At 30.5% G+C, this 24,639-nt stretch overlaps 1 protein-coding gene across 1 annotated transcript; it reads left to right on the plus strand.

Annotated features, from left to right (window-relative positions):
* Positions 1-58: 58 nt before the first annotated feature.
* Positions 59-23,689, plus strand: LOC139484961 (kinesin-like protein KIF3A). The gene is made up of 17 exons (XM_071269026.1): positions 59-186; positions 3,820-3,909; positions 5,104-5,272; positions 5,571-5,715; positions 6,666-6,750; positions 7,258-7,363; positions 8,257-8,396; positions 11,649-11,846; positions 12,161-12,335; positions 13,337-13,441; positions 14,472-14,640; positions 15,662-15,842; positions 16,706-16,816; positions 17,062-17,187; positions 18,084-18,203; positions 19,198-19,337; positions 21,565-23,689. Exons 1-17 carry the CDS (start codon positions 181-183, stop codon positions 21,602-21,604), a joined length of 2,106 nt encoding a protein of 701 aa, XP_071125127.1. The 5' UTR covers positions 59-180; the 3' UTR covers positions 21,605-23,689.
* The last annotated feature ends 950 nt before the right edge of the window (positions 23,690-24,639 follow it).

Below are 24,639 nucleotides of genomic sequence, written 5' to 3' on the forward strand. Positions count from 1 at the left end.
TATTCGTATCGGTATGTGATAATTCTAGAGAAACTCAGATTATCCTGTAATTTCAACCAATCAGAGAGAAGAATAACATTCACATCGAATGTAATCAACATTTTTCTGACACTGACAGCTGAACTGTTCTGTTTTTCTTCATTCTGGAAAATATATGAAGGATAAACCTCAAGAGAAAAAATGCCGGTAAAAATTATGAATTAGTCCATCATGATCATTTGGCTGGTTGTTTTTCAGAATTGTTACATTTTACTAAATTCTATGACATAAAATATGGGACTATATATAAAAAAGAAGATGTGGTATGATTGCCAATGAGACAACTGAGACCAAATGACACAGAAATTAACAATTTCAGGTCACCGTACGACCTTCAACAATGAGCAAAGCCCATACTGCATACTAAAAAGACTCCGAAATGACAAATGTAAAACAATTCAAACGAGAAAACTAACAAAAATAATATCTTTTTTTAAATTAACGAAAAACAAATATGTAATACATTTGGGAACAGTATACCTAACAGGAAATGAATCTGATACGCTTTTCCGTATAAAATTGAAAAATCTCGGACTCCCTGAGATTTATGGATTTTGGTAGCGTCGACTGACTGAAAAACTATTGGAACTGCTCAAAAAAATAAACCACATACCTCTATTATCATAAATAAATACAAGTTTTATCATTTAGAAGATATATTTTGTCATATAAAATTACTAAAATAAGATTTATTTATTTTATGTGAAGTGTTTTATAATAGTTTAGGAAATTGTACATCATCGCGGCAATGGCAGCCATTTTTTTGTATTACCTTGTTTGCATTCTGCACAGTTCTGTGATCAACTGCTTGCGATTTTAACAAATTTGAAGTGACAGAATACAAGTTTGATACACTAGCATCACTATAAAACTAGTTTGAATGACATTTTATTGATATTATCAGAAATCTTTAGGATAAACAGAGTCCGTTTTAAACATATATCTGATACATGTACCGTATTGTATCTTTATTTTGATGGAACGACAATAAAATCGACTACAATCAGGTAGTGTCAAGTCCAGTCAATATATATGTTCCTGAATACATCAACAAAGGACAACCACTGAATTGCAGGCTCCTGACTTGGGACAGGCATACATATAGATGGTGTTTGGATCCCAATCCTCCCGCTAACCTGGGTCAGTCATGACAGTTACTGACAGGTGTAACAGTACAACATATGAAAGAAATTATATAACAGTAGAAAAAACAATATAAAAAAAAAAAAAAAAAAGAAATTGGTGAACTCAGAATCGTTCAAACTTTTTTTTGTCGCTTTTTTTAATTCACTCATTTGTGCAGAACGCAGAAATCTACTTCTTTCTTCCGGACTCGTTGTCGTGAGACTTTGAGTAGTCTAGTAAAATATAGGAACACAATCCAATATTTCATTTTTAATAATTCTTTGTCTTAAAGTGATATGAATTGACGTTACCTGATGCATTGCGTTTTTTTGTTTACATTGTACATGATGTCATAACTTAAATAACGTCACAAGTAAAATCCCTAACAACAAAAACAAATTCGTAAACGTTACGGTATTTCCAATTCTTTTTTTTTAACAAATATTGAAGTTGAAAAATTTGTACAAAAAAAATGGCTACCATTCACAGGTAATGCCTGCCTCATATTAAAATTCCGTTGATTGAAAAAAGCTTAACTCATCAGATGGATACAAATACAATGTACAAATACATCTTACAAAAAAACAGAGTGGAAGTGGGAGGGTACTTGTCACATGGTTGTATATTTTTTTTTATTGACCAAACTAGGGCCTCAGGAGAGGCATTCAAACAATATTATTATAAACAATAACATGCAATACACAGACAAAATATTTGGAACATGTGTAAAAAAAACTATATATACATGATATATGCTACAGGAAATAAACACAATAAAATAGCAATATATAATAATTTAATTAATACGGGGTTGACATTGACTCAAGTGACCAGGTTAGTGTAATTTCACTTTATAAAGACAAACAAGAGGCATGAGGAGTTTGTGCAGAGAAATCTCAATATAAACAAAAAGACACTAAGTACTGAGCAGAGAGTACTGGTAGTTACTGATTACTAGACAAGCTAGATCAAAGCCACTAAGTACTGAGCAGAGAGTACTGGTAGTTACTGATTACTAGACAAGCTAGATCAAAGACACTAAGTACTGAGCAGAGAGTACTGGTAGTTACTGATTACTAGACAAGCTAGATCAAAGCCACTATCAAACTAATAATAAAATTCATGCATCTAAGAGTCTAAGACTAAATTATCAATCATTACACATCCAACATCCAATGGATTTAGTGTAAAGACGTCAAAAACAGTCAGAGATAAATATGACCTTGTGTAACTAGTAATTGAAATAATTATTTCTGCCAAATTCTGGGAAAAACAAATGAATTAGAGTTAAGATGCACATCAAAATTGGAAAATTTCATGTATTGTGTCAGTCTCTTGGATTTATTTGAGGAAAACTTAAAATAGCCTCACTTATAGTTAAAGCTCATGCATAACATATTAATGCTCTTGTCTGACCAAAATTAGAATACTGCTCAACCCTTAGGGGTCAACATCAAAAATATCAAATTTTACAAATTGAAAAAGTTCACAGAAGATCTAGAGCGACCCATGGCCACTTCCATAAGAAACACCAGCTCAGTAACTGAAATGATGACAGACTCAATTTTAAATGGGCACCCACTTAAAATTAGATGTCTAAGATATACAGACAAGTTTGTTATCTCCTACAAAATGATACACATAATTGTTGTAGTCACTACATCATGTACATTAAACCTGTTGATCCCAGTAGCCGATAGAACCAGACATAGCAATCCACACTCATTTAAGCAAATGCAAACATCTAAAGACAGTTATAAATATTTATTGTTCACTTTTAAATTTTGCATCAGACATTTTCTCTTAGAACAATAATGACAGACCTAAGATATTAACTTATTGCTATTAGGCCAAACAAAAAAGTATGTGTTTTGTACTGTTACATGCTGATAAAAATAGGTCATGTAAGTAGGTAAGGATTTTTTTATTTATGATATTATTTTTTACATTGAGTCTATGGAATCAAAATTGTGACTTTAACAGTGCTTAATCAAAAATAGCAAAAAAAACTTAATGGTAGGGAGGTGTACAGTCAACATATATACTTGTTTGTTTGGCCCTAAGAATCTGCAACACCTGACCTGAGAATTTGAAACACTTATTTGATTTCATACAACCATTGACAATAATCACTTTTCCTTCATTGCATCAAACCTTTTCTGTTGCAGAGTCAAAACTTTGCAGGAACGATGGACAAAGAGTCATAATTATTTTAATAAATTCTGTCTGCTGGTTATTCTATACACATATGAGCAGTAAATGTTACACAACAACATTATTCTTTTTAAAAAAATTACGACAAAAAATTGGGAAAGAATTTATTACTCAACTGAGCCAAAGATGTATGCATGGTTACATGTTACATTTGTAGCTGTGTAAACGAAGCTCTTAGGTCCTACGGTTCCGCAGCTAAATTTTATGTAGTACATTCATACAGTGGTTATGTTGAAAATTTCTAGGTACTGATCATGTTGATATAACCATTCTAACTAGACATGCTAGATCCTTAAAAAGTTTGAAACTCATGACATTATTGATATCAGCTTGAAAATCACGCTTAAGTTTTGAATCCATATACAAATGAAGTTATGGGACTGAGGACCACATCCATCAGCAGTCCCTTGTCTGTACTCAAATTATCATTTTACTTTTTAGGAGAAGCAAGATGATTGCGTTAGAGTATGTGTAAGGTGTAGACCTTTAAATGACACAGAAGTTAAACAAGGATGTGTAATGTGTGTGAAGGTATGGTACCTTACATAATGTTTGTTTACTCGTATATCTCTATTTACAAAGTAAATTACATGTCAGCTAGTGTACAATGTATGTGTGACACTTTGAATGTTTATTTTTTATATATAACGTGACGGTACCCAAATTGCACCTATTTTGACAGTTTTTTCATCTACGTTTTTTTATGATAAAGAAAAAAATATCCATTCTGTGTTTATTTTGTAGCCGTATCCTTCTTTATTATAAAGGTACACCAATTTGATTTTTATTCCATATGGAATCATAGAAAAATTGGTCTAAACTGACCTCCAAACCATCAATGATTCTGAAATGAGGAGTACCCAAATTGCATCCATGCTTAAATTCACACCGTCAAAAGTCTAATAACAGAGCTTTTGTTTAATTTCTTCAAATATTTTGAACAATTGGATATTAGTCCATGCTTACTCATCATTATTTTTTAAATGGATTCTTGTAACATATTGTAGTTGCTCATTTTAAAAAGATGACGTTTTGATGACGTCGCATGGCGACGTTTCAGTACATTTTGCTTTTTCAGTAAACACTTCATCTGTTGATAAATACTGTGAACGTTTTGTGCATATCTAAATAGTTTTACCTAGGTTGAAAGATGTGCTTAGTATCAAATCATAAAAATACATATTGTTTAGTCTCTAGGGAATCTTGTAAGATTTTCGCTGCTAGTTTTGCTAAATAGGTGCAATTTGGGTACTCGGTGCAATTTGGGTACCGTTACGTTAGCAATTAAATCTAAAAATTAAAAATGCAGCTATCTAAATAAATGACAGTTTTATAAACTATCCATAACAGATCTATGCTAAAGATATATAACATTATGATTTAAGATTTGTATTGCAATTTGATATACTGTAAATTCAGAAATTATTGCGAAAAATGTGACAGGCTTATAATTGGGATAATTAAAACTCTCATTTTGAAATAAATTACGTGAATTGATCAGGATTTTTCTCAGTATCACAAAAAAAAAACCATAGCATTTTAGTCTAAAATGACAAAATCACAATAATAAATGCATGCAAAAATTACTGAATTTACAGTAGATGAGGGCAAATTATGCTTTGAGAAATTCAATGCATTAAATATTTTACAATGCAAAAGTAAAAATATTTCAAAAGTTTAAAATAATTCTAATATGGCTAATTATCTAATTACATTTCTATTAAGGTTGATGAAGTGAGAGGATCCATTGAAGTGAACATTCCTAACAGTCAGCATGGAGAGCCTCCCAAAAAATTCACATTTGATATGGTGTTTGGTCCCAATTCTAAACAAGTGGACTTGTATAATCAGGCAGCCAGACCTATTGTAGACTTTGTATTGGAGGGATATAATGGTAAGTTAATTTAGTTGTTACATTCATATAATGAAAAGTATTTTATAAAGAGAGATCTTATTAGTTTCTGTCTTCCCTTGCTGGGTCAACAAAAGTTTGTGATGAGGTCACTCAAAGGGAACCGCTAATTAAAAGTCAATGATATTTGATAGATAATTGTATAAGCATTATCTTGAAAGACTAGTAAACTTTTTTTTCAGGGCTGCTGTTTCATTTTTATATACACTTGTATAGTTTATACAGAAATAAAAGCTTGACTCAATAGAATTAATGTATAGTTTCTGGTGATATATTTTAGGAACTATATTTGCCTATGGTCAGACTGGTACTGGTAAGACTTTCACTATGGAAGGTGTGAGAGCGGTACCAGAACTAAGAGGAATAATCCCTAATTCATTTGCTCATATATTTGGTAAAATTGCTAAAGCAGAGGGAGACACAAGGTACGTCAAACGATAAGCAAAGTATTTTCTTTTAATTTTTTAAATTGCCTAAATTGTTGTTTTTCGGATAAACTCCTTCCTGCAATTTTTAAATGATATTTTGAGTTGAGAATTGTTGAAAATTTAAAGCATCTTGTTCAAGTGAAAAGCAATGAATTTAATTAATTGGTGAAGAATGGAAAGGATAAGAAAAATCAAGGAAAAGCATGTCTGCAATAAAAAAATATGTACAAATGTTTGATTTATATCAAAAGTATTGACCAATATGAATGACGGAAAGGAAATGATAGGTATACATCAAAGACACAGCTACCCAATAACCAAAAGAAATAAAAGAACAACTGATTTGTAGTTAAGAGTCTTCATTAACACACTGGTGTTTATACATTTTGTGAAATGTGAACACATGTATACGTAGCAAGGAGAACATGAAACTAAACAACTTGTAATTTTCAATATCAGACCTATGAACCAACCTAAATTAATGTGTAACTGGTGTCAATACGGATGAAATTTGACAGCTGAAAATTAACAGAATACCTTTCACTTTGCACTGTATTATAGGCATGATATTATTATTATGATCACATGTACAAAGTACTGTGGATTCAGTAATGAATGTTGGATACCAATTTTCATGGATTTCGTGGGTACAGTAGAACCACGAATTTAAATGATGAACAAATTAACATTTTTCCTAAGGAATGTATGCAGACTTTGCCAAAACCATGAAGTTAGATATCCACGAATATGCAGGTTTTCCTCAAACCACGAATTTCGGTACCCACAAAAATAAATGAATCCATAGTAGTCTAGTGAATTTTACAAATTATACAGTTAAAACTGTCAGTATTATTTTACGCTTGTTTCTCTAAGTATTTATCAACACTTCAAATAGTTCCTCTATAAACCCATTGAAAAAAGTATGGTAATGAAAACTCTATTTACAGATTTTTAGTAAGGGTGTCATATTTGGAAATTTACAATGAAGAGGTCAGAGATCTGCTGCATAAGGACCAAAATCAGAGATTAGAAGTAAGTATGAAAATATGTCTAGTAAAATTAACTTATAGACAAATATAAAGAAATTATTTATGATATACCCAGCGTAAAAAAAAATCATAAGTTATAACAGGTCACAAAGTTTTAACAAATATATTGACTTTAAAAATTGACACATTATAATTTATTTTTTACAAGAATGAAATATTGTTTTGATAAAATTATAATAATTTGTTTCTGCAATTTTCGTTAAACCATGAATTTATGATACATGTACCAAGCCTCACTAGATAGATACAGATAGACAGAAATAGTTCACAGATAACTGTTGGATACAGTATTGAGTTTGTGTTGTTCCAGAATAAATGTATAGGGGTATAAGGGGCACTATATCAAAACCACCAATAAAATCAAAATTTTCATTTCATAATTCTTACAACCATTAATATTTAATGAATTTGTTTGTCTCCCATCTCACCACCTGATAACTTTGGGAACTGCCCTATTCTTTTTTACTTTTTAACCTGTTTTAATTTACAGGTGAAAGAGAGACCAGATGTAGGTGTTTATGTCAAAGATTTATCTGCGTTTGCTGTAAATAATGCAGACGACATGGACAGAATAATGACATTGGGAAATAAAAATCGTAAGAATTTATGTTAGAGTTACCATTGTCATTGTAAGGCCAAAATAAAAAAAAAAAAACATGTTTGTTTCCTCTCCCCCACCCTGGTCAAAAATTTATATTCCACAAAAAAATCGAAATTATTTTTATTCCTGAAAATAATTGTTTCCATTTTTGAAAAGTGCTTGAAAGCAAAAGGATTGATAATCTTAATAAATACACTCATATATATATATTGAGCACAAACAACTAGTAAGTAGCCTCAACAGGACAAGTCAAACCATTCCTGTGACGAGGCTATGACATCAAGTTAAAAAAAAAAATAACCTGCCTTCCTGATCTGTTTTCAAAGGGTAGACCTGAGGAGGGAAACAGACATTCTTTTAAATGTGGCCTAATAAAACAATTGTTTTCTTACAGATAATTATTATTAAAGCTATGATTTAATCCAAACATATTTTCAATCGCTTATTCTATTTTGAATAGACATTTTGAATCCCACCTACAATAGCAGAGGAATTCTGTTTCCTGGTTTCTCCATTTGTCAGTCCATCTTTCCAACACCAAGTTCAAATGTTGATTGAAGATAGTCACCTTGAAGTTTTGGTCAAATTTTCTTGAAAGTAAGTTCACATGTTCATTTTGATGTGAACTTTTTCAAATAATGCCAAATTAGTGTTACGACCATGGTTTTATGGTCCAGTGAACCACGCAATTAAAATGATAGAGTGAGCAGGGCATAGTGTCCTATATATGGACACATATTCTTGTTTGTTATTAATTTTACAGAGCAGTTAAACAGTTTCAAAGTTTTAATTTAAACTTAATGAGAATTATTTTCTGTACACCTTTCCCTCTTGATTTTAGACTTGTATTGAAGGTCTGTTAATTAATTATTTTATGACTATTTTTAGGTTCCGTAGGAGCTACCAATATGAATATGCACAGCTCTAGATCTCATGCTATATTTTCTGTTACTGTTGAATGCAGTGAGAAAGGTCCTGATGGCAAACATCATGTCAGAGCTGGCAAACTTCACTTAGTAGATTTGGCTGTAAGTTACTGCATTCATATATTACACAATTGAATTTATACAGATATTTACATAATTGTAGGGCAGATTTTAGCGCAAAGTTCTATAAGGTAGCAAAGTTACCATTTCCTAAATTAAATACTCCATTCACATCAAAAATTAAAGAAAGTAATAAGCAGGAGTAAGTCACATGACTGTAGACTTTGAAATTTCAATTAAATTATATTATGCCCAAGATAATATGATTTACCATCTTGTTACCAGTAAGTATGACTTCTCTCTGACAAATCTTGTGCTTATGTTCCAGACCATATGAGTATTTGGACCGTACGCGTACGGTCCGGACCGTATACGTATACTCGTACGGTCCGACCATACGCGTACGGTCGGACCGTATGAGTATACGCGTACGGTCCAGCTGATCATACGTTTTGGGATCATATGGGTTAAATTTAAACAAACATTTATCAAAATCTTTATTTTTAGTTATACAGATTGTTATATGGCCGATGATAAAGCGAATAAGCGAACAATTGAAATTAAATATTTGCTTAATTGTATATCCGTGAATTCTATTTTGTTACTCTGGCCGAAGGTGACACTTGCTTCTAATAAGAACGTCGTATTTTTTACATTTACATGTTTTGTTAATGCATGTTCCTTTGCGTATGCATTTCTTTTGTAAAGTTCATAAATATTCTAAAACAATTGTCCTCCCACATTATGTTTACTTCCGATAACTTCAATTTCAATGAGCATACTGAGCTGCAATTAATGAATTACCGGCCTGCAAAATACAGGAGATTAACAGATTAAATAAGCGTGATCTTTTTAAATAGTTAAAATATTAAGTTTTTATGTCAAATGCTATTGAACGTTTTATATTAGAATGAAATTCAAAACAGTGTGGCTGTGGCCATTGATTGACACATAAATTCATCCATTGACTGGGACAATTTAGTGAATGTTTGTATGTAACAACTACTGCTCACTATGTACTTTTTAAAGACACCTAAACTATGGGGTCACCAAAGGTTCTCAACACCTTAATAAAGTAATTCGAAAAACTAATCAGAAGTAACACGATGTTTTGATTTATATCAATTATATAAATCAAAACATAAAGGTTATTCCTGATTAATTTTTTGAATTATTTTATAATTAAAGGCTTAAAGAAACCTTTGGTGACCCCACAGTTTAAATGTCTATCGTAGGTACGTCGTGAACAGTGGTCGTTACAGACAAACGTTCACGTAAATTGTCCCAGTCAATGGATGGATTTAATGTGTCAATCAATGGCCACAGCCACACTGTTTTGAATTTCATTCTAATTGGAGATATAAGTCATGTTGATCTGTTATATACATTTGTATCTAATAAGCTTGACCAACTTCTTAATATCAATCAGACCGTACGCGTACGGTCCGACCGTATGCGTATTTTGAAAAAGTACGCATACGGTCTAGACCGTACGCGTACGGTCCAAATACTCATACGGTCTGGAACACTTACACATCTAATAAATATAGGAAGATGTGGTATGAGACAACTCTCCATCCATGTCACAATTATAAAAGTAAACCCATGATTTACACTAAACTAAAAAACATTTGAAAAATTTGTATATGGAAAATTAATAACCACACAAATTGACAATGTCAGTGACCTTTAAAACATTAAAATTAATCTTACAAAATGTCATAACTATTTCATACTATAAAGCTAAACTGGAGAATAATTGAAGATCATTATAGGATAGCAGCTGTCTTTTCAGATCTAGCGTATATTAAGTTATGCTTTAATCTTCAGCTATAGTAAAGTGAATCTAGAATTTAGGCCACACCAATTTGATTCCTTGTTCGACGGACCCGCCCGCACCTATTTTTTTCAAAACAGAATTTTTTATTTTTTTTATATTCCCGCTTCCCGCATCCGGAAATGTAATCATGTCCATTTCCCGCACCGTTTTTTTTTGTAAATATTATAAAAAGAAATCAACATTTGTTTTTAAAATCAGTCTAACCTGTATATAACGATTTTAAACATAAAAGCACCCCACCACACTGTGTAAATATCTGTGAGAATATTTGTTTCAGCATGAAACCTATTTATCCAAAGTGGGAGTGATCCATAAAGATTTAAAACAGCGCAAATACCTGTAAAGAACAAAAAATTTCCCCCTTATTTATATTCCCTATCAAAAAATGTTCGTTGTTAGAATAAAGTACAAAGAACTTTTTAAGGATTTGCCTTCAACTGCAGTTATATTGTATGCTGGTGAAACAAAACTATCCATAGCCGCTGCATGTTTGGGGTCCTTTATAGCTTGCTGTTTGGTCTGTATCAAAGCCCTGTGTCAAAGGCCGTACTTTGACCTGTGTTTGTTATTATCAGGTTGAGAACAACCCTCCCTCAGACAAGGGGTCATTTTACTGATGTAGAAAAGAAAATAGAAATACCAAGGATTTGTATAGTTCTTCTATACAAAACATTTGAAAACTTAGAATTTTGTACTCAAAAGGAGGAGAGTTACATCATATTTTAAACAACTTTTTCTAAAAGAGGGGTCCACTAATTTTTAATAATATTAAACTGTTAAAGTAAATGTGTTAATTTAACATGGTTAAAGTCCAGGAATATTACAAAATTCTTGGACATGTTTTGACCATTTAATACCAGATAGATATATAGTTCTTTGAGAAAATATGAGCCCTTTTGTACAAACAAATGTATTATAACTTATATTGATCCCTCATAAAACATGTAACAGGGATATTTATAATTACATGTAAGGGGTTGCCCCCAAACTGATTATGACTTGGATGGAGAATTGTCGCATTGTCAGTCACACATACATAGACCAGATTTAATTATTTCTTGGTGAACAGGGAAAAAATACTTCAGAATTTAAAGAAATGTCAAAGTACAAGTGATAAATCAAGTTTTAATATTGTCAAAACCTACTATTTTATGTTTACAAAAAAAAAAATTAATCGCTTGCCTTTACTTTTCAAGCTTCACCTCAAAAATTTGCAAATTAAATATTTTTTTATTAAAATTTTCAAATCGCTCGCTCGCCCCAAATTTTCGAGTCCAAAAATCCGTAGAACAAGAAATTAAATTGGTGTGGCCTTAGTAATTTTTAAACAATATTGCAATAAAAGCCAGTAGCCTTTTTCCACAATGCAAAAAATTTGGAAATAATTTTGATTTACATGTTTTATTCTGAAAGGAGCTTCAGGCATGAAACATTAAGAATATTTTTCCTTTCAGGGTTCAGAGAGACAAGCTAAAACTGGTGCAACAGGTCAAAGGTTAAAAGAGGCCACAAAAATCAATTTGTCTTTGTCAACCCTTGGTAATGTAATATCCTCATTGGTAGATGGTAAAAGCACACACATACCATACAGAAACTCTAAATTGACACGTCTGCTGCAGGATTCATTAGGAGGAAACTCTAAAACTGCTATGGTATGATCAGGATTTATTATATTTTTAATTGTATTAATTAAAGTACATATATAAATATTTCAGCCAATAGAAATATGGTAATGACTTTTTAAAGTTATGTCAGTCATATGTAGGTAAACAGAAAAGACTTATCAATTACTAAAGACTGAAGTTCTAATGATACTGTCAAAATAGGAAGACAATTTGGGAAAAGAAGTGAATCTTTAAAGGCTTAATATCTCAGAATAGAAATAACAAGGTGCATATTAATTAGTTACATTTTTGCTTTAAAATTATAAAAATAATTATAGACATGCAAAAATTATTTTTTTCAGATAGCCAACATAGGTCCAGCAGATTATAATTTTGATGAATCTATCAGTTCTTTACGATATGCCAATCGTGCCAAGAATATCAAAAACAAAGCTAAAATTAATGAAGATCCTAAAGATGCTTTACTCAGACAATTCCAGAAAGAAATTGAAGAACTTAGAAAACAACTTGAAGAAGGTAACACTTTTGTTATTTGATATCTGTCTGTATCTAAACTAAAATTACTTCAGTCTGCTTTTATATTCTTGTCCCGAAACGTATATCATATTTTAATTTGAAAGGTAATGAATGATTTACATTGAACTTGTTAAAATTCAACCACTTTTCCAATATTTTTTAGTCCATGTAAAGGGTAAATCTGTAAACCTTTTTGTCTTTAAAAGGGTTTTATTTTCACACTGACTAAAGGTTGGCAGAAATTTAAAAAAAAAAACTGTTTAATCTCAAATTTTGGGGTCAACACAATCAAAACCCTTATGCTACTGGCTTATTATTTGAATCATCCATGGAGTATCATGATAAGTAAAACAACATTGTGTAGTGACGTGAACATTCTTTAGATCCAATCCCAACCAATGTCATGCAAAAATTGATGTTAAACTCATATTTTTCAAACAACACTATGATGTGTATTTGAATACACATATTCGTTAAGCAATCTATTTTACAAAAACGTACATACAATGTTCATGGCATATGTATCTATCTGCTATAAAGATACCTTAAAATACAAATGTACAAATATAAACAATTGAAGATAACTCCCAATTCAAAACATATAATTTGTTTAAATGCCTTCCATAATTAATACAATTCTATGTTTAATTTTAATATAAGAATATGAAGATATGGTATAAATACCAATGAGACAACTTGCCACAAGAGACAAAATGACACAGAAACTATCAACTATAGATCACCTTTCGGCATTCAACATTGTGTTAAACCCATTCTGCATAGTCAGCTATAAAAGGCTCAAAATTACGAATGTAAAACAATTCAAACAGAAAACTAAAGGTTTGATTTATATATAAAATTAAGAACGAAATACAAATATGATATACAGCACAATTTAAGCCAAATAATGCCTAAATTTTCAATTGATTTTGTCAAAAAATCCCTTTATTGTATGAAGTTTGTATAATGGACTGTTTTAGTTATTTTTTGTTAATTTATAGGATCAGATTATGAGGGTGGCTCAGAGTCTGAATCAGAGGAGGAAGTTGTAGGTGAAGACGGAGTTGTAAGACGTAGGAAGAAACAAAGAAGGAAGAAAAAGGAAGGTAGAAAAACATTGAAAATTAGTTATCATAAAACAATATTGACAAGGTGTTTTTTAATGACCTTGACTACCCATGACGGTCTCACACAGAAGGAATTGAACAACAGTATATCTGTGAATGGACTTTTTTCTCCAAAATTTTTTAATAACTTAGAGGAAACTTATGAAATCTAAGAGAGATTAAAGTCAATAAAGATATAAATTGATTCCTGAAAACATTTTATTCTAATAATATTTTGAAACATTGTTAAAGCACCTGTTCACGAAACCCTTATCCTCAGATATGAAACTTTATTTGGCATTGTTTGAAACAAAGATTTAAACCTTTCTTTTAGAATTATTCAAAATCTTCAACTCCTAATGAATGAAAAAAATCTTGTTGCTGCTCATTTTTAGATATTTAAGAGGACATGTTACAATTATAGTTATATTTTGTCTATGTTTATGCTTAAGTTAATGTTAACATAATAAAGGGATAATACACATATTGTTTTAGTGTTTTTGGAAAGAACATCTTATACCATTTGATTTAAAAAAAGTATTGGAACAAAACAATTTATTTAAGTCCATTGCTTGTTGTTTAAAGTTACTTAATTATTGACCACATTTTTGTCTATATATTAATACCATTTTAATTATGAATATGTTCTTGCTTTTTGAATGAGATCAATAATTTCTACTCTCAAATATGTATCAAAGCTTTACTGTTTTGTAAGAAAAAATATGGAAGAAATATTAAATATAAAAAATCTACGTAACATATTAATTGAAAGACATAACCAATTAGTCTTTGCACATATTTATATTCACATAATGTTATATTACTTTATTTCTTTTTTAAATTAAACCCTTTGAATAAATGAAATCATGTGGAAAACTTATAGATTTTTAGAACCTATCAAAGAAATCAAAATCTTCTTCTTTAGTCGTGTGTTATATTATCTTTTTTATATACACTTTTGTTGATGGGGGGTTACTGTTTCAATGATGTACCCAACTTTTCATCTCATAAATATTTTATTTACTCACAGGTGGTGGTAAAAAAGGAAACCATATATCCAAAGAAAAGATGTCAGAAATACAGGCCATTATTGAAAAGGACAGAAAGTTACTGGAACAGAAGAAAGACATGGCTGAAGAAGAGAGAAATAAAGTTAAGAATGAACTAGAAACTAGGGAATCAGAACTTAAAAAATACCAGTAAGTTTGCATTATTTGTTTGTTTTAAAATGAACTCTCCTTAAAGAGTTAGGAGCATTTACCTTATGCTAACCCATCAGATATTCATTCTCAATTTATTTGTTTAAAATCTACAATAAAGTCTGTCAGTTGAGTTTGTTTAAAAGCATACTGTAGATTCAGAAATAATTTCGAGCATTTATCTTTGCCATTTTTTATATGACCAACGTTAACCCATTTGAGATTAATTATTGCATTTATTGTGAAAGCTGCATACACATATATATGTATCAGAAATCAGAATGCAATTGCTTAGTACTGCTATACTCACCCCGTCATATAATTCTCACTAATAAAAACCTCGTTATAATTTCTGTATTTACAGTATACAAATTTATATTGATTATCAAAATAGTATTTTTGTTGGACTATTCTATCAGTTAACACCTTTTCAGTATTCTATCCACCTTTCACTGTTGCTTTTATTAGGAGACATGGTACTTGTATAATAAAAAAAAAAAAAGTTTCTAGATCTATTTGAAGTTTAATTTGAAGAGCTGCAGCATGTACGTACATGTATATTAGTATATTCATATCAACTTGTACTGAAATATTCTATATAGATATAGGAAGATGTGGTATGAGTGCCAAGAAGACAACTCTCCATCCAAGCCTTGGCTCACACTAAACAGCAAGCTGTAAAGGGCCCAACAATGATTAATCTAAAACCATTCAAACAGGAAAACCAATGGTCTAATCTATATCAGGCTCCCGCAGGGTCAAAAACGACCTGCGACCTCTGGGCTATTTAGAGGTGACTTCCGACCTGAGGGCCTTCTAAAAACGACCTGCGACCTTTAAAATTTGGAAAAAACGACCTCCGACCAACTTCGATCATCTGTGTTAGGAAAAAAACTACCTGCGACCTGTACATTTCCCTTAAAACGACCTCTCAACGAATATAAAAGCGACCTTGCGACCTGAGAGGGGTACCCTGTGGGAGCCTTCTTTATAAAAATGTTTCTACCAATTTCTTATTTAGAGAAGAACAAGAACAACTTCACCAGAAACTAGCAGCAATAGAGAAGAAGCTGATTGTTGGTGGTGAAAATCTGTTAGAAAAAGCAGAGGAGCAAGAAAGATTGTTAGAGGAAAGTGCCAAGGAATTACAGGAGAGGAAAGAAAAGGAAGAGGAATTGAGGACAGCTTTAGAGGAGAAGGAGGTATTACATTTAGACAACTTTCCTACATTTTTCTGTACATTTACAATGTCACAATGCCTATATTAATGTGTCACAGTATTAAAGATAGTGGCGAAAGATACCAGAGTGACATTCAAACTCATAAGTTGAAAATAAACTGATAACACAATAGCTAATAAAGAAAAAGACCAACAAACAACAGTACACAATACATAGAAAATAAGATCCAATTGTTTAATGCTTCATTTCAGCAGATTGACCTCAGATCAACAAATATAAGTCTTCATTAAAGCTAGTTAAGGGAACACTAAATTTACTGTGGATTCATTAATTTTTGTGGGAACCAACTTTTGTGTATTTAGGAAAACTTGCATTTTCATGGATACTTGATTTAGTGGTTTTGCAAATTTCTGCATACAAAGCCTGTAGAAAATTCGTAATTCATTGAACATTTGAAATCCTGTTCACAAGTATCTACGAAACTGTAAATGACAAGTTTTTATTTGACATGAATTAAGATATTATAAACAGTTTGCTGATATAGTTAGTCAGACAGTATAGATTTATACTGCAACTCAACCAAACATGAAGTCATTAAGGAGCATAAATTTTGTGTGATATGAAAAATATAAAGATAAGGAGATTGGTATGATTGCCAAATAGACAACTGTCAAACAGAGTTCAAATGCTGTTGATTTGAGTAATTTAAAGTCACAGTTTAGCGTTCAACAGTAGAAAGATTATACAGTAATAGTCCCTTAGGATTTGACTACACGTTCAACTGTACACAATCTGTAAATAGCCTGTCTTTACTTGACAAAAGTTCTACACATGCCACCTCTAATGTAAGCCAAATTAATGTCGTTTTTTTTTATGTCTTTTAGCAAGAAAGATTAGACATAGAAGAAAAATACTCCAATTTACAAGAAGAAAAAGCTGGAAAAACAAAAAAGTTGAAGAAAGTTTGGACCATGTTAATGCAAGCCAAATCAGAGGTAAGAAGAAAACAATAATAACATTATTGTGGAAAATACGGTTTGAAAGCCTTATTTTGTGTGAATAAATATTTGATTCTGACCTCCTGAATGTTGGAATAATGAAATTAAGTACTGTCATTTATTCAATCCTCTGATCAAGTCCATTTAACATGATAAAGCATCAGATTTATTCTTTGTGTAAAAATCAATGAATAGTAAGGTAAAATGTTTTTCATTAGATAATATTGAAGTTTTATTTCTAGATCGCAGATTTACAGCAAGAACATCAGAGAGAGATGGAAGGTTTGTTGGAGAATGTACGACAACTGAGTAGGGAGTTAAAATTACAGATGGTAGTTATAGACAACTTCATACCTCCAGAATATCAGGTATAGTTGTCATAAATATTAAAGAGTTATAGATTATCGTTGATCATCTCAATGAGATTGATTTTCTCGCTTCAGTTGGTACGGCGAAAGCTAGAAAAGCACTCGAGTTGAGATGACCAATGATAATCTGTTTATCACTATTTTACCTATGACGACGTTGTCAATTTCATTAGCAATGCCACAAGCCTCCTAAGTTTCTAGCAATAATTTTCCATCTCAAGTGAGTAGCAAGATATGAAAAATTATCACAAAAAAAGATCATAGGAAAAATGCACAATATAGTGATAAAAGTGGTTACTGAAGTGCAATATGGTGTGGAGAGAATTGTAAAAAAAAAAACATACATACAAAAATAAATGACATATTTATCCTATTGAAAATTGGTTAGATGGAGTATACATTGAATTGCTGAGAAAAATTATAGATAAAAATTAATGCATAGCAATTTCTAGTATTAATAATTTTCTAACCTATCTTGCAAAGTTTAAGAAATTTGCTTCATCTGAGTGAATAATGATTAGCTTTTATGATAAAAAACTGTCTATGAAATATGAAACTGATTTAAAGCCCCTTTTGAGAAAGCTTTCTGAGTGCTCTTAGCATATTTCCACTGAAGGCTGATTCTGTGCATACCTGAACATTTGATATAAAATAATAACCTTAATACAATTTACTCCATATTTATGTAGATTGTGAAGTAAAAAAAATTTTACAAAAAAGATGATCAGTAATTATCTATTCAAAAGGACAATTAAAACTTCAGGAGGATCCTACAACAACAAGAAAGGTTAATGGTATACAGATCAACAATTTGATAATTTAAAGTTTGATAATGCACTGGTATTTGACTTGTATTTTTTTTAATTTATAATGAATTGGATTTTTTTCTTTCTTAGGAAATGATAGAACAGCATGTCCATTGGAATGATGATATTGGAGAATGGCAGCTCAAATGTGTTGCTTACACGGGAAACAACATGATGAAAACACAACAAAAAGATCAGGATAAAAATGAGGTGTGTACTCAGGGCTTTCATTTTTATAGCATCAGAGACCTAATGTTCTGATTAAACCTGACAGGGAGAGGTATTCAATTCAATTCAATTCTTTATAAACCAAATGTTTTACAACATATAGGTACATGTATAATCAATATATACTAAATATAGATTACAAAAATATATGATCATGACAAAACAGACAGAAGTATTAAATTCACAAAAAAAATAAAAACATATAAATATAAATCCAAATAGCAAATATTTGTAACAAATTAATTACAAATCATCTTACTGAAAACAGTCATTCCTGAGCTTTAGTGCTCTAAATATATATTTTCCTAAGTTACACAGGTCTTTTACATTAGTATAGTGCTTAATAATTGTAAAAGTTTATAAACAGATGGCTTACACCAATAATAAGGTTTAATCAAACATTCACGCAAATTGAACATAATGGACATGATAAAATAAAGGTATTAAAACTAGAGGGAAAAGTTGTTTTGGCACATGATACTACAGGGTTTGCTTGCTATAGTATTGCCATTTTACCATTTGTATTCTATTTGTTTCTTGATGCTTCATGAGGATGTGAAGTAGGGTTGCTAAACATGTTAATTGGGAGAAGATTTAATTTAACTATAAAAATGAAGATGTGGTATGATTGCCAATAAGACAACTCTCCACAAAAGACTAAAATGACACAGAAATCAATAACCGTAGGTCACCATTTGGCTTTCAACAATGAGCAAAGCCCATACCCCATAGTCAGCTATAAAAGGCCCCGAAATGACATACACAGTTTGAATATTAAAACAATTATTCCATACGTTTTAATAGCATTTTTACTACCTGGGTAAATATATTCTTCAGACCAAATTAAGGGAGCAAAAGTTTCTTTATTTCTAAGACCTTAAAGTATGTTATATTTCATAGAAATCAAAAAGCACTTATTGTTTCACTATTTAAATCATTTTATAAATGTGTTGATATCTGATATTTTCTTCAACAGTTAAAAGAGCCAGACTTGTCTAATGTATACCTAGCTTATACTGCTGAAGGGGCAGCTGAAGCAATGAAACCTAAAGCAAGTAAATCTGGAAGACCCAAATCTAGTAAACCAAAGTCGGCTAGACCTAAAAGTTCCAAAAAGTGAGTAAAAATAGCTGAAATACAAATTATTTATGGGTATTGGTTGTGGGGTATTTAAAGGTGCTTGATAGGGAATGTACACTTTATGTTTTTTTAGACACACAGTAGTAGATATTTTAATTTTTGGATAAAAAGAAAAGCTGATAGGAGCTTCATGCACATTTTCTTAAAGGTACTATAAAATGGATCGGAAAAAGCAAGACACCTGAAGTTTGCACACAAGATAATCCAGAAAATGAATCACTTTTTATCAGTTTTTTCAAGAAAGAAAATAGTTTTGAATTTCAATTTTCTTTAAACAGCTTATTAGCCAGGGGTTTCAATGTTACTTCACAATATGTTTGATTTGATTACAGATATTGAAAAAATGTTTTGTTTGAAGGTAAACTTAGTGAGCAGATATATACAACCTACATTTTATTGCTTAGTCTAGAAATATTAAAACATATGCTTTTATTACGTAGAACAAATTTTTATGCTAAAGATGTATGCAAATCTTATCAGCATTTTCATGTTTATGAGTGAGTTATTCAAACACACATATATTTATGTATATACAATACATATACAGAGGCACACATATACAGATACACATAGTATTTATATAGCAATATTTATAGAATACATGTACAAGTTGCCCTGGTACCTATAGGTTTATAGACAGAAAAGAATCATCTCAGAATTCTCTAATAAAAGTCTAAAAATCCTTTATTTTATATTTTGGGCAACTTGTCTTAGTAAACTATATAGCTTTCATTCTGAATGCAATGCTATTTATAAAAGCATGGTCATATTGAATGATAAAGCATGTTTCCCACTTATTTTTTTAATTTAATTATGGTTTTAAAATTGTGTGAATTTTCAGGGCTGAATCAGAGTAGGTATTTTATACACTGAGTGATTTGATTGATTTAAACAGTTTTGTTTTAATAATCACTTTTTGTACTGTCAAAATTTGTGGTGTCTGGATAAAAATGAAATAAATGTATATAATGAATATAAAAAAGAAGATGTGGTATGATTGCCAATGAGACAACTCTCAACAACAGACCAAATGGCACAGACATTAACAACTATAGGTCACTGTACAACCTTCAAAAATGAGCAAAGCCCATACTGCATAGTCGGCTATAAAAGGCCCTGAAATGACAATGTAAAACAATTCCAAATTAAGTCAATATTGTGACCTGAAGCCAAAAATACATATGGAATAATTTCATCTTTTCATTAAAATCACAAGATATATCCGCAGGTTACCATACAGTCTCTAAAGGGCAACAACTCATACAGCAATGGAAGCTATGAACATTCAGGATTTAATAAAAAAAATATATATGCAATTAAATGCATTACAATAACTTGACTATAAGTTGAAGACCTAATGCCCCTTTTCTTTCATACTTGTTATTTTGGAAATTTTGTGATTGGTTGTTTTGATTTGAAGGTTCTGTTAACAGTACCTTTAGTATACAAATGTTTTATTTATTTACTTTGGTGGGATATAATATCACTATTGATCGGCTTTAGATATATCGTATGTCCAAATTTTAAAATGGAAGAATTTGGTGTGTATTTTTGCTAACATCTGCATAAACTTGTCTGTTTGTGGTTTTAATCACATGTTCATTTTATTCACATTTTTAACTGACTTTATTTTTTTTGTTTTTTTAATCTTCTTTGTTTCTGTAAAAGTTTTATTATTGTGTATTTCTTAACACTTTATTTTTTATAAGTCCCCAACCAAGGAATAAGAAGGAGTTGGTTTGCACTCTGCCAGTGCAGCAAATCAGTTTTCAATACTTTTTTTCTTCATGCTTCATTTGAAATTTGGTATATAGTTTTTATCATGACATTTTACAGAATTCATGTCATATATAAAATTCCTTTATGCATGAATATAGATAAGGGAATTGGAGGTATATGCTAATAAGACCGTAATCTTAAGAATCATATTTGCTTTAATATCTATAGTCATTTATACAACTGTAGCATGTGTAGAATGCCTTAAAATTAGCAGCCATTTGATCACATCTATTTTCAATATTTCATTCAGTCAAATCAATTATGTCAATATGAAATTTCAAGAATTTATAGGTAAATCAGTGTGAATTTTATGTTTTGAAAACCATGCACATCTTTTTAGATTTGATTTTGAAAAAAAATATTTTTAAATTTCTACAATAAAGAAAAGTCATGTGAAGGTCATTATATATTTTTATTTTTCCAGGAAAAGAGACCAGTCCAACCTTGATGAACTGTTACAGTAACTTTACACCTTAGATTCAGCCATTGTTGTTATTAAGTTTATTGCAGATTTTTCACAGATTGTATAATTATTGATTAATCTCACGAGGTCAACCTTTATTGAATCATAAAACAATTTATGTTGGTCTTTTTTTTTCTTACATTTTAAAATAATATGTTATGCAATTTACATTTATAGCGAAGGAGGTAAATCATAGCTATACCTGTAATTTTGTAGTTGGTGATAACACAGCAATATTAACTGCATACAAGTAACATAAAAAAAAATTACATAAGAAATAAAAAAAAAAAAGTCTTGCACCCTGATTTACAATTAACTTTCCTAATTTAAACCTACTTATCTCAATGATTGAGTATCACAGTATTTTAAATGGTAGCTCTGTGAATGATCTCACAATGGTTATGTAAAGTTTGTTGGCAGGTAACTTTTTATAAAATAAGTAAGGTTGTTTCTTTTTATATTCAGTATTGCACAAGATATTGCTATATGTGTTGAACTGAATGACAAAAAGTTAAAGAATTTTTTTTTTATTTTTTCTTTCCAAATAGTCAATGTGAGAATATTCTTTCGGTTTTAGACGTATTTATTGCATGAACTTGAATAGTGCTTTGAAAGGTTGTGATTCCTAAATGTGATATGTATATGGGAAACGAATTAGTTAAGTTATTTAAGTATGTGCATTTGTGAGCATGTGTGTGTGTGTGTGTGAGTGTATCTGAGAGATGTAATAATTGCAAAACTTGTAATACATGTACAATGTTGTCCACATGACTGGAAACCAGAAATATAAACAGGCCTGGCTTCATTTGTGAATATTGATATAGTTAGTGCATGGCATAATTTACATCAATTGTGTTTAGAAAAGCATGTCTTACTCCCAAAGAATCCTTTAAAAACTACTAGAACCTCATGCAGATTTGTTCCCCACAATTTATGAACATGACTTTAAATATCATATGAATCTTTTATTGTGTAACAATGTGCAGGGTATATGCAAGATAGATTACAATGCAAACAAATGTTTAACTTTTATGATGTCAATCAATGCTTCTTCTGTGTCATATTTAAGGTATATTTTATATTTAAACATGAGTTTTCTGAAAAATGTTCAGCAGAACAGTCGAGATATAATACATTTGTCAATTTTGTCAAGCTTACCTAACCTAGCAGTTGTAATAAAATATTGTTTTTGTACAACTGTTCTTAAGTTGGATACAAATTGGAAATACAAGTATCTTGAATTGAATTATAGGACTTATTACAGTGATTTAATGATTGATTTTCTGTAAACATGCACCCAACCATCATTTTATCTGTTTTACAATGAATATCGATGTATGTTTGCACTGATTAACTTAATTTCATATGCTCCTGTTAGATTTTCTTTAAGAAAGCATGTAAGATCTGAAAATAAAGCTTGTCAAGTGTTTTATAATTAAATGTTATGTTCTCTTTATTTCAGTTGTACAGGCTTTATCTCTTCTCTTCAATCATTGAAGACCTGAGGATAACTAAATCCATCCATATTTTTTTTATTGTTTGTATATTTTATTGATATTTATTCTTTGTATACATTATTTTTTACATTATGATTTACGAACAAAGTCTTTTTACTTCTTATTGTAAGTCTGTAGATTTATTCTGAAGTTTTTGTTTTTCTTCTGTTAGTAAAATATTTCATCCAAATGCTGGTACAATTATTCAGATAATTGACTCTCAATTGTTACTTTCTAAGGAGTGTCTCGATTCAATAAGCATTTAGGAGTCATTGTTGTTTCTTGGATTATATTTTTTAAATTTCAAATTATGAATGAATGTAATGTAATATATTGTTCAATTAAAATTAGTGTGAAAAAAATTTCTCTTTATCAAAAGAAACTGTTGCACCTATTGAATGAATATTTCAAGAGCTGTTTTCCAAAAATGTGTATGGTAATTCATCTATTGTTTCATAGCTGCATTTGAGTTTCAGTAATAAAAAGAAAAAAGCTGGAAACAAAATGAGTCTGAAATCACACCAATTGCAAATGTCATTTTGGATGTACTAATGATTTATATTTTTTTATAATAAAGCAGTTGTACTTTGTTTTTGTGATTTTATGTAATGGAAGCAGATTTTATGATTCTAGGTTGAATCTCAGCCACCAGGATATTGAATTGATAGACTTGATTTCATTAGTGTTGGTTTTGAACATGTAGACTACACCTCTTGTATCTATTTGTTATCAGCAATCTTTGTAAATATTGTGATAAAATTTGGTAAACACAGATACCTGACAATCAACATTCATTTAAAACTAGTCTTCATCTCAGTCAGTGGACAAACTATAAGTACATAGAAAAAAAACTGTATTGATTGATAATCTTATAGAATGTTTCTAAGTCATCAAAATCAACACTCAAGACAAGAGTTTGCATACTTGGACATTCATTTTAAATAAAAGGTTTTAAGCATGATTGCCAATGAACCAATTAGCCAACAGGATCCACATTTAGAGTCGGATCTGCTCACCGTTGCTTCACACCTGAGATCACCCCTGGTATTTGGTGGGTTTCGTGTTGCTCAGTCTTTTGTTTTCTATGTTGTATTTTGTATACTGTTGTTTACCTTTTGGTCTTTTTACCTTCATTTTCCATGGCCTTGACTTAAGCTTGTGTTATGACTGTCACAAGTTTCAGGCCAAACCATTAGTCTAAGAATATAAAACATAAAAAAAATATATATGTATATATCGCTTACATGTTCTCTTTTTGTACAGATTATTACTTTTACAATCATTTTGTTTTGTACAAGTACTAACTCGTATGAAGGCATCATAAAAGTAATTACTTGTACAAATACAATTGCACCAGTAATTACTTGTACATTTTTATTGAAAAAAAGATAACTTGTACACATCATTATTCTACTATGGCCTAATTCATTTTGTAATAGATGTTCATAACAAATCAGTACATTGATTTGGTAGATCTAATGTGTTTATCTACTGATTCTAAGCCTACAAAATCGAAACAGTTTGACTGGTATAAATGGTG

This window comes from Mytilus edulis, chromosome 8, assembly GCF_963676685.1.
Source record: "Mytilus edulis chromosome 8, xbMytEdul2.2, whole genome shotgun sequence".
Classification (NCBI taxonomy): domain Eukaryota; kingdom Metazoa; phylum Mollusca; class Bivalvia; order Mytilida; family Mytilidae; genus Mytilus; species Mytilus edulis.

Coding starts and splice junctions, on each gene's coding strand:
- LOC139484961 (XM_071269026.1), top strand. Junction 7,364..8,256: donor GACATTGGGAAATAAAAATC/GTAAGAATTTAT, acceptor GACTATTTTTAG/GTTCCGTAGGAGCTACCAAT. Junction 14,641..15,661: donor TCAGAACTTAAAAAATACCA/GTAAGTTTGCAT, acceptor TTTCTTATTTAG/AGAAGAACAAGAACAACTTC.